This window comes from Solanum dulcamara, chromosome 1 (assembly GCF_947179165.1).
Source record: "Solanum dulcamara chromosome 1, daSolDulc1.2, whole genome shotgun sequence".
In the NCBI taxonomy this organism is placed as follows: Eukaryota; Viridiplantae; Streptophyta; class Magnoliopsida; order Solanales; family Solanaceae; genus Solanum; species Solanum dulcamara.
In genome coordinates, this window is record NC_077237.1 from 81,919,902 (window position 1) to 81,931,259 (window position 11,358).

The 11,358-nt window shown below is 33.1% G+C and overlaps 1 protein-coding gene across 1 annotated transcript; it reads right to left on the reverse strand.

Annotated features, from left to right (window-relative positions):
* Positions 1-2,075: 2,075 nt before the first annotated feature.
* On the reverse strand, positions 2,076-6,931 carry LOC129889581 (low affinity sulfate transporter 3-like). Its single transcript, XM_055964954.1, has 12 exons — positions 6,362-6,931; positions 5,981-6,029; positions 5,680-5,887; positions 4,997-5,174; positions 4,857-4,922; positions 4,531-4,761; positions 4,310-4,436; positions 3,787-4,073; positions 3,065-3,261; positions 2,882-2,964; positions 2,697-2,773; positions 2,076-2,329 (listed from the first exon to the last, which is right to left on the reverse strand). Exons 1-12 carry the CDS (start codon positions 6,686-6,688, stop codon positions 2,171-2,173), a joined length of 1,989 nt encoding a protein of 662 aa, XP_055820929.1. The 5' UTR covers positions 6,689-6,931; the 3' UTR covers positions 2,076-2,170.
* Positions 6,932-11,358: the final 4,427 nt, after the last annotated feature.

The following is an 11,358-nucleotide window of genomic DNA, read 5'->3' on the forward strand; positions in this document are numbered from 1 at the left end:
TGAAATTGAACTCTAAGTCAAAGATTTTATTATACCACATAGTATAAATATAATGATTTAATTTACAATCGGGTTATCGATTAACACGTTAAGAAAAAAACCTAAAAGCGTTAAGAATTGCTAATCCGATAACTAAAAAAATCAAAATTGTTACTTAAACCGCTAAACCAATAACTAATTATCAATAAGTCAAGAACTTTTTTCAGTTCGAATTATCGATTTCAATTTGATTTTTAACAACCCTATTATATTGAGCGTATAAAGGGAGACTTAAAATTAGACGGGCGAGTCCTCTTTAAAAGTTTAGAACTTTAATTTCTTCTCCGAGATTTTTGAATAAATAAAGTTGGCACTTTTAGGGGTCGTTTGGTTGAGTGCATTAGTAAAATTAATGCATGCATTAATTATGTGTATTAGTAGCATTTGTTTGGTATACTTTTTCATGTTATGTATAACTAATATTTTAGTTATATACTCTATTGTGTATTGAGGTGTGTATTACTAATACCATGGATTTTTAGGTATTAGTAATGCAAGGGAATTTAATGCATGCATTAACATGATTAAAGACTCAATTACCCCTCAAAATTCTTTATTACATCTTTTTCACCATAATTGTTGAGGATATTTTTGTAAATAAGTATTTTTATGCAATGTTATTTTTAATACACTAAACCAAACAATGCATAAGAAATATTCTATTTATGATTAATACAATTATAACTAATACAAGCATTATTAATGCAAACATTACTAATACACTATATTTAACATTATTTTTATACACTCTACCAAATTGCCTCTTAAAGAATATGTCATTAACACTAATTATAAAAGAGTCTCTCCTATCTATTTTTAAGTATTTGTCTTTGACACTTAAATAAAAAATCTCTTATAATTCAATGTCCTAAGTGATTGATAAGCATTAAGTGTTGAATTTACTTTAATAAATAAACAGTCACATGTTTCAATATAAGGCTTAAACTGATATTAATAAACATGATACACCATTAAACCCACTTTGTGCTTGAAATTTTGGATATGAAAATAAGAGTGTTTTGATTGAATGTTGTTACATCATGTTAGGATAAAAAGTTCGGTCATATATGATTGCAATTCAGTTATATATGCTCAAAATTCACTTTGTCTAAAGTTCAGTCATATATGCTTATACATAAGCATAATACATAAATAAACATTCAAAGTTTGACTCATCTAGCAAGTAAGCGTTTTAATTTTTGAGAATGCAATAAATCCCTCAACTTGATCTCAACAGGTAATTAACTAAATATTCTAATTTGTCTCCACTATATTACATGGACACACGATGTATATGTGACACATAAATTTTGAAGGTGTTTAGATGATCATTTTGTAGGTTGGAGTATTCAATTGACACAGTGAAAATGAATTGAGGTGTTTGAATGCGCATTTTCAAAATTGAAATATATAGTTGTCAGTTAAAGATAAATTAAAATATGAATAAACTACCTTATTAGACATATATATATATATATATATATATATATTAATTCTATTTATACTTTCAAATAATTACGTATCTTACTACTAATTAAGAGTTTTCTATTATAAATTGATAAAGATATACCTAAATACATGAATTTTTGCTACCAGATATACTAAACATAGGGAGAGAGGCGAGCAAGATGGAGAGGGAGACGAGTGAGATAGTCATGTATCCCAGATACATGTGAATCACACTAGATATACACTAGATACATGTATTTGTATGTATTTAGTGTGATTCACATGTATCTGGAATATTAGATACATAGGAGAGTGGCGAGCGAGATGTGAATGAGGCGAGCGAGATTGGTTTGTGTATCTCAGATACATGCGAATTCACTTAGATACATTGTATTTAGAACAAATTACACCTAATTTTGACCTCATATATCCCGAGATACATGTATCTAGACGTATCTGGACGAATTTATTTTTGATAAAATTCGCAATATTGCAAAATAGAACGTATCTAAATGATTAACTCCTAAACTGGTGGAAGTTTTCCTTAAAATATTCCTATGTATGATATGTCAGAACTTTAGGCTCGATTGAACTTTCAAGATTGTGTTTTATCAGCTTTATAAATATCATGAGATACATAATTCTATATACACAAGACATTAAACATGAAAGACATGCAATTTCAACAATTTGTGGAGCTAGAATCATCTATTTTGAGACTCAAGCAAGCATCTACAGCATCCCTAATAGTAAGGAAAATCCATCCTTTTCCTAGTTTGTCGAAACATTTTGATGTCTTCATTTTGTTAATCACTCTTAATCTTGGGTTAGCTATTGTTAACTGCAAAAAAGAAAGACATTATATACGGGTTAGTATAAAATTGGTAACTGCTTGTAATAAGTAAAATTAGTAATCTAAAAAATAAGACAGATAACATGCTACAACTTATAATAGTATGTTAATTAGACACTATTAACATATATAAGGATAGTCGGGTAAATAAAGCATCTCGCGTTGACGCAGGATCTGAGGAAGGCCCGCACACTACCCTTAGGGGATGTAATGTAGGAAGTTTACCCTGATACAAGCATCAGTGACTAATTCCACAGCTCGAACCCCATGACTTATAGATTACATGAAGACAATTTTACTGTTGCTCCAAGGTTTCCTCGTAGACATTATTAGTGTATATATGATAGATTCTTACTTGTATGCTTTGTGAAACCAATTCCCTGTGCAGCTCTTCTATCATCCCTATTCCTGATGTATCCACACTCATTACATCTGCAAATCAATGAGATCAAGATTATCTTAATAGTTACAGCAAACTCATGAGGGGGGAGGGAAACAAGAAGAGACATATTTGGAAATTCTACTAGTTGTGAAACTTACTTGACATGTCTAGAACTATAAAATGAACGTTTTCCTTTGTGTTCTCCTCACTACCATTTGTGTGTGTCACCAATTTCTTCACACTAGAAACAAAATAAGGTGAAAAGTAAGTAGGCTTGAAGTTTATTCCTTTCCTATTTCCTTAACTTTCCACTTCCATAAGAGCACAATTTATATACATACCTTTCTCTTATGGAAGTAGAATTTGCAAAACAAAGTGAACCAGAGTTGATTCTGATGATCAAGATGTTTGAAGTTCTAGTGGCTCCTGGATATTGTGTAATGTCACAAAACGTGTCCATCGTCCCAGGAAGTCTTCCTTGTACTTCTGTACTTGCTCGAATCGTGTCAAGTATTATTCTAGCAAATGAAATGCCAACCTGCAATAGACCAAATAGACATTACTAAATTTGGTTGAACTACTTTGTAGGGTGGAATGACAGTAATTAAGTGACGACTTTACAAGTAAAATGACAATAGTTAACTGACTTTTCTGAGATAAAAACTATTAGTTGAGTGACGGTCTAAGAAATTAACTCAAATGTTATTATACCATCAATCATGCATTTATGATTTGATTTTCTATGGATGATGCTTTTTCTCTTTGTTTAGTTTCAAGTTGCAAAGAAAAAGACAGATGACCAAAGAGTTGACATGAATCTAGTATTTTTTTTAAGGACAAGAGCCAAAATTCCCATTATAGCATGGTACCCACAAATGACTCAGAGGGCTATCCATCTTTTTGGCATTTCCTCTGGTTTTACTTAATTAGGCTATTTACATGTGAGTCACAAGATGTTTGTTTGAGGGAACAAGTATAACATTTGTATAATGCAAGTTTGTTTTCTTATATATTTTTTGAGTAAATTCTTGTAAATCCAGAGAGAGACAGAGATTTCAATTACCGAGACTAGAAGGCCAATTTCGACAGAGACAAACAGTACTCCAAAGAAGGCACCAATGCAAACAATGAAGTCCATCTTGTCTACTTTCCAGATATGATATGCTTCATTTATGTCGATCAATCCAGGAAGTGCGGATAAAATAACCGATGCAAGGATAGCTAGTGGAGTGTAGTATAAAAGCTTGGTTAACAATTCCAGGGATACGAAAACTGTAATAGCCATAACTATGTTTGATACCACAGTTTCACATCCTGCACTGAAATTCACTGCTGTCCTTGAAAATGAACCTGTAACAAATTTTCAGCAAAACTTATTACTCCTTCCGCTTCAATTTGTTTGTCTGGTTTTGACTTGTCACGAAGTTTAAAAAAGGAAAGATACATTCTTTTTTAAACGAACTAAAAGGAAAAGTAAGACAAACAAATTAAAACGAAGGTAGTATATCAGAACTCGTATGACTTATCATAAGGATATTCAAGATTTTGAACATAATAAGTGAAAGTGTAAGGAATTGAGATTTCACCAGTTGCTGTATAGCAAGAAGTTAAAGATCCCACAATGTTCATAAAACCCATGGCTACCATTTCTTTGTTCCCATCAAGATGATAGCCTTTCATGGAAGCAAATGATCGTCCAACAGCAATTGCTTCCTGAGGAAAACCAAGAACATTTCAACATTAAGAATCCTTCCAATTTAGTGATTTTTAGGAAATCAAAAAGGAAGAACAAAGAGTAGGAACATACAGTTAGAGCTACGAGAGCACAAATTAGTCCAATTTTAGTGACTTGTCCAAGGTGTGGACCATTGAACTGTAACTGATGAACTGAACTTGGATTAAGACCCCCTTTGAAGTGTTTTACAATTTTGACTCCGTGTTGATCAGCCTTCGTTAAATAAACCATCAAGGTTGATACTATAACTGATAATAAAGGAGCAATAGCCGGTAGCCAGAATAGTTTCTTATTCCTTTTACCCTGCAGTATTTAGGTGGCCAATAGATTAGTGAATGAAACAGGAAAAAATCACCAAAATTTGATCGAGGACAAATGAGTACACCTTATTTACTTACTATAAATCTGGTTACGAGTATGAAGATGAGGAATGAACAGCCAAGTATAAAATTCATAGGAGACAACTGAAACAAGTCCAATGAGAAATCAGTAAGATGAATATGCAAAAAATCAATCGAAAAGAAGTTCAGAAACTTACTGCCTCATCATGAAATGATCTGAAAACAGCTTTAAGCACAGATACCACATCAGTTTTGTTAGTTAAGTGACTAATTCCTATGAGACTTTTTAATTGTTGAAGACCAATTATAATGGCTGCACCTCCCATGAATCCAACTATGGCAGCATGTGAAAGAAAATCCACAAGAAATCCCAACCTGCACATACATCAAGATTAACATACAACAACAATAACATACGAGTGTAATCCCACAAGTGGGGTCTGGGGAGGGTGAAGTGAACTCAAACCTTACTTACCCCTACCTTGGGAGGTAGGGAGATTGTTTCTGAAACTGCCTTGTCTCAAGGAAAAGCATATCAACCAGATGGAAAAAGAAATAACGGAAGTGAAGAAATCATGGCAAAATATTATAGAAAGCATGACAAAGCATTCTAAAAAGAAAAAAAGAATAGTAACTACAACAAAATAGTGCGATAATCGAAGTACAAGAGACATAGATATAACAGAAATCGAAGGACAAGAAACTACAAGAGAAATACTACGAGTACCAGTATGGAAGGATAAGCAAGCCAACGCTCTACTATGTACAAATCTTCTGTCCTAATCCCTGTCCTACACAACCTCCTATCTACCTCTAATCAAGATTATCATACATATTCCAAAAAAGAGAACTTTTAAACATATTCTAAAAGAAACTTTACCTTAATAGGCCAAATGCAGCCTGGAATGTACCAGCAAAGAAAGTGACAGTAAAAACAAGGCTTGTATAAGCAATAGGATCAACTGCAGGATCTACAATTTCGGTAATCATTGCAGAAAGCAGTAGCGATACAACAGCAACAGGACCAATAGCGAGCTCTCGTGAACTTCCCATCACAGCATATATCAATGGTGGCACAACACTAGTGTCTAAAATACATAAAAATGAAAAGATATAAGCTAAGAAAAAACAAAAGAAAAAGAGATGAACAAAAAGAAATTACACTGGTTTTCAAAACTTACATAAGCCATATTGAGGATCAAGGTTTGCAAGATTAGCATATCCTATACTCTGCAAGAAGTATTATTTTTAAATACAACATTTCAAAAGGTGCAAGGAACAAATACTAATGCTAAACTATGCGACCAGTCTCATCTAAAAGCTTAAGCCGTTAAAAATATGGTCGCACAATTCAACATAGTACCAGAGTAAGTAGAGGTCCTATGTTTGTCACCGTTACCTCTTATCAAGAAAAAATTTCACATGCTTGACCTATGAAAACATCATGCCCGCACATAAGAGAACGTACTTAAAAACATCATATGCTCTCTAACTGCTTAAGCTTTTAGATGAACTGGTTGCACAAAATTCAAGAACTAACACCTTATCTTTATTTGCTATACCTGAGGAATGCAGAGACTAGCAAGAGTTAAGCCAGCCAACAAATCATGCTTGAACATACTAGCTTTATAATTCCTTCCCCAGCTAAGAATTGGAAATAACCCTTGCAAGAATGAAAAGACCCCAGCTTTGCATTGCTTTGAATTTGAAGGAAAAAAACTGTTTTTTTGTGGCAAAACAGTTTCACTAACTGAATTGATGAGCTCATTGGCAAAACTTGGTGGCTCCGGAGAATTCAGCAGCCACTGAGTTCTCTCATTCCTTCCATTAGCATCGAGCTGCAATTGTTGCAGCTCGATGCTGATGCTCTCATTTGGCTGTGAACACATTTTTATTTTTTTTACTTTATCTCTTTCAAGTTTCTTGATTGAATCTTGAACTAAATGCTCTCATATTTCAAGAAGAATGAACCATGTGTTCAATATTTATACATGTGCTAAATTTTAGTCACTACTGGGAAAGGCATTTACCTTGTCATGTTAGGGCTATTAATAGCAATTAACTAATAAAATAGTAACAATTATTGCCAAAATTAGAAGCTTTATTGATAGCTCCTTGGACAAAGATGATGCTATAGAAGCCCTAAAAAGACAATCATCAAGGTCTCAAGATAAGGAGTTGCAAGCCAAGATTATTGGACTTCAATGGAAACTCAAGAAGATGCTTATCACGGAAGAAAAACCCAAGAACGAGTCTAAGAATTATGGTGAAGAATGGACTAAGTGCTACACATATTTTATGATTCAAGTCCAAATTCAAATGGAAGAAGATTAGGCTCACATGGAGCTGAATTTCTGCCCGAAAAAAGGAGCTTAAAATCCTCACCGAGGAAAAGTCACGTACAAGTTTTGGTCTAAGTTGGAAAGTTTTCCTTATTTCCTTAGGGAAGAATTTTTGGTATTATTTTTATATGTTTTCGTAGTTTAAAGTTTCCTATTATGTTTTATTTATTATTTCCATAAAAGTAGGTTCTATTCCCATTCTATTTGGGATAGTTTTTCCCCTAGGGGCAGGGTTTATTATTTTGAGCAGATTAATATTATTTGAAAGTTTTCTCTTCTTTACACCTTTGTGTATGGTAACTATGAATTTATCTTATAAAAATGATTCTTTAAGAGGTAAGATTAATTCTTAATTTGATATCTTTGGTTCTTATTCATAAATTAAAGAAGGTGATTAGTCTTATACTAATTGTTGTCTCTAGTTTCTTCGAAATAGGGGTCTGGATCATTTCTGATCTAAGTTCTTGAATTGACTCTATTAATATCACAATTAGTTTAATTCGCTAATTTTGAATATTAAGATCAAGTAGAATTCTTAGCACTTTATCTTAAAATTTGGGAGTTTTATTCTCGAATTTCACATATCTTTCAATTTCTGTATTTAATCTTTATAATTTCGCTTCCGCATTATTTTATTGTTTATTCAGGCAGCCGATTCTTATCACTTATGGTATACAAAGAAATCGCATGTTTCATTAAATTATAGCAATTATCCTATTTTTAATATTCATCACTAATAATTAGCGATCTCTAATTTTCTTGATTCCTTCTCATGCCAATAATCAGAATTAAAAAAAGAATGTCAACGCATCTAAAGAAAAAGGATTAATCTACATAAATAATAAATCTACTAAAGCAACACCAATAACAGTAGCAACATAAAGATTTAGTTTTGCCCTCTGTTTATAGTTAGAATCACCAGATAATCACTTATTTACAAATTTTGTGTGCGAAAAATTGTTTTTATTTTCCATCTCATGGAAAATTTTGTTTGTTCCACTTAGTCTTATCTCCCTCTAGGACTATTTTAGTGATAGTTTCTGTAGGAATTGGACCATCATATTTGGTCAAATACCTAGCAATAAACTTTTGTATATGTTCCTTGCATTACGATATATTTGAACAATTGTTCCTAGATAACAAGCTTAAATATTTTCTTCCTAATGAGATTGATATGATGATAGTGAGGATGTTGATAATAGTGACAATCTTGATGTTATTGATTGACATTGTATATGAAATTGAAACTGCTAACTAGGATGAAAAGACTAAATGTGAATATATCGCTAGAAATAGACCGATTTTATATTATCCTCGGATTACTAGCCAATATGTTTTTTTCTCATGCGTACTTTATGTTTCTGCATTACATATTAGACTCAATTGTGAAATTGTGAGCTTGTAAGCTCAACAATCCATTGATGAACTAAGAGGAAGCTTAAAACAGAAAATAGAGAGAAGATTTATTAATCTATCTTCCATGGAGAATGAAGGATAGATCGATGTTTTATCGCCAGCTCATATCCCATCCTAACAATCAAGTAACCAAACCAACTAACTGATCAGTAACGAACTAATGAAATGACTCATAACTAACTAAAGGACTAGGTTCACTTGTGTACAACAACTAATTAATAGACCAGATTCATCATGTGAGCATTTAAACACACCCCATCAAGCTAAAGGGTGCAAGATATTAAGCACAACAAGCTTGGCTAGAAGATGCAAATGTTGAGTGTGACCCAAACCTTTAGTTAGGAAATCTGCATCCTGCTCTTAAGTATGGACTAGACAACTTCAACCAACTTGCTTTGATCTTGTCCCTGATGAAGTGGCAGTCTATCTGTAATGACCTAGAAGGTCATTTTTGGAACTTTCATAAAATGATCACTTTACCCCTTTCTTTAGTTACCCCAAGTCGTTTATGATTGGTACCGGGTGTTGATTTTTAGAAATCTTATGAAAAACTAAGTCTTTGAAAATTTTGAGCTTTCATAAGCTTTAAGTATTAAAAATTAGTATTGGGGTCAATCAGAGTTACAAGTCTCGGAACGGAATTCTGTAGATTCCAGCAGCTTTGAAATGTCAAAATTGGCTTAAGAGAATTTACAGAATCAGTTTTTAAGTTGTAACGAAGATTTGAGGCCTTGAGTTGATAATTTGAGGATTTTAAACCAAGGTTTGACTTTGGTCAACTTTTGGAGTTTCGTTGCTCGAAATGGAACTCCGACAATTCCGTTGGGTTTGGGAGATGATTTTTGGATTAAGAAAAATATTGGTTGAATGTTTAGAGGTCCCGAGCCTATTTTGGTATTTTGAAGACCTAAGTTGTTTAGTTGCGATTTTTCAAGTTATGGGTCAAAAAGACCTCGAATTTGAATTCTAATGGTTCTAACAACCCCGAATGGCCAAATTAGGCTAGTGGCATTGTTGGCATGACTATCGAGGCAATCGATACGAGTTTGGGGCCATTTAGCGCATTTGATTTTAAAAGTTAGCCTATGGTTGACTTTGGTCAACATTCTTGAAAAATGAGCTTGAATGAAAATTCTGACAGCTCGGTTAGTTTTGGAATGTCTATTTTGGTCTAGAATGACCCTTCGTTCTCTTTCCAAGGCTTCCGATCTAATTTCGAGGCCCGTTGTGCAATGTGGCTTAAAATGACACTTAGATGTAGGACTCACTTTTTATTAAAATGATCTCGTATGGAAATTTTGAATGTATCATTGAGTCTGGAATTTCAAATTTAGTGGGTTAGCATATCTGGTTTATTTTTATTAGATTCCGAATAAATCCCGAACACCCCATCGAAAAAGCAACAGCACAGTAGCAAGGCCCTTTTTGGGGTTTGGTCTAAACTTTAAAACCCCATAACTTGAGTTATATAGCTCCAAATTGGGTGATTCAAAAAGAAAACTTGTGAGATTTTTTGTGGAGAACACATTGGAGAGGTTGAAAACTTATTTGGAGCATTCGATTCAGGTAAAAATCTTGATTTTATTTGTAGCAGTATCCATTTTCGAAATGAATTTTCGAAGAACTTTGAGAAGTTATTTCTTGGTCTATATAAACCCGATTTTCATGATTCAAGGGTCTAAATTCAAAATAATTTCATGAGGAATCTCTTGGTGAGCTTAGAAATGCTAGAGGAAGCTTCGTTTGAGGTAACAATGCGTGTTTAGTTATTGATTTAGTCTTTTTCAGAATGAAATATTGTTGAAATTTGGAAAAGTGTATCTTGGTCAATATAATTCCGTTTTGAGTGATTTTTGAGGCTAGATTATAGGTTTTTCGCAAGAAAAGTCATGGTATAATTTTGTTTGATTGTGAGATTTTTGTTTTTGAGAAATCGATGTATAAAGAGGCTATCTTGTTTGTTTTCTTAGTTTGAAAATGTGAGAATTGATTGTTTGATCGTCTTGCATTATTTTTTCATCCCAAATTATACTATAAATCTGAATTGTGAGATTGGGGTAACGTTTGAAACCTGTTTTGGGGGTCAAATCCAGAATTTTGTATGCGGGTCCCATAATTTCTATTTTAGACCCCAAAATTGGTCCATCTCGAAAAATTATGAAATCAGTATCTAAACGCCCGTATTGAAGTTGTGGTTCTATTTTTGACAATGTCACAGCATTCCGAGACTTTTCAAAAGGGAAAAGCCTTAGCACAGTGATTTGAAGCTTGCGTGTTTAGCCTACAGGTAGGCTACGGTTTACCTTTTTTTAGATTGAGCTGGAATGTGTGAAAGCATGTTGAAATAGTTGAAATTTTGGTTGGTTAGTTTAATTGTATATCTCAGGTGTTAGAATTCATGCATTAGGCTTGTTATCGGATTTTTTCGAGTATTTAGAATCATGTGTATCTTGTCGTTATTTGTTAGTATTATAAGGAAATTTGAATGAGCATGTTATTGATACTTTGAAGTATGTTGGACTTAGTATAGGATGTAAATTTGCTTTAGATTCCTCAGCGTCGCTCCGGTGGACTTAGATCCTTGTAGAATGATATAGCAGGCTAGTGTTTGATAATTTGGCCTTAGCTAGGCGTTACCTTTGCTCTTAAAAATACCCTCATCTATAAATTGGTATAATCGTGACTTTTGTGATGTGTTGGCAACACTAGATTTCATGATCATTGACTTTGGCTCTAGTTTATATTTTGGCGGTATATTCATTGACTCATTTGTGAAAAGATTTTTGGTACTGTTGTATTCT

Coding starts and splice junctions, on each gene's coding strand:
- LOC129889581 (XM_055964954.1), bottom strand. CDS start 6,688: ATGTGTTCACAGCCAAATGAGAGCATCAGCATCGAGCTGCAACAATTG. Junction 4,437..4,530: donor GTGCTCTCGTAGCTCTAACT/GTATGTTCCTAC, acceptor GGTTTTCCTCAG/GAAGCAATTGCTGTTGGACG. Junction 3,262..3,786: donor AAATTGGCCTTCTAGTCTCG/GTAATTGAAATC, acceptor GGTCTATTGCAG/GTTGGCATTTCATTTGCTAG.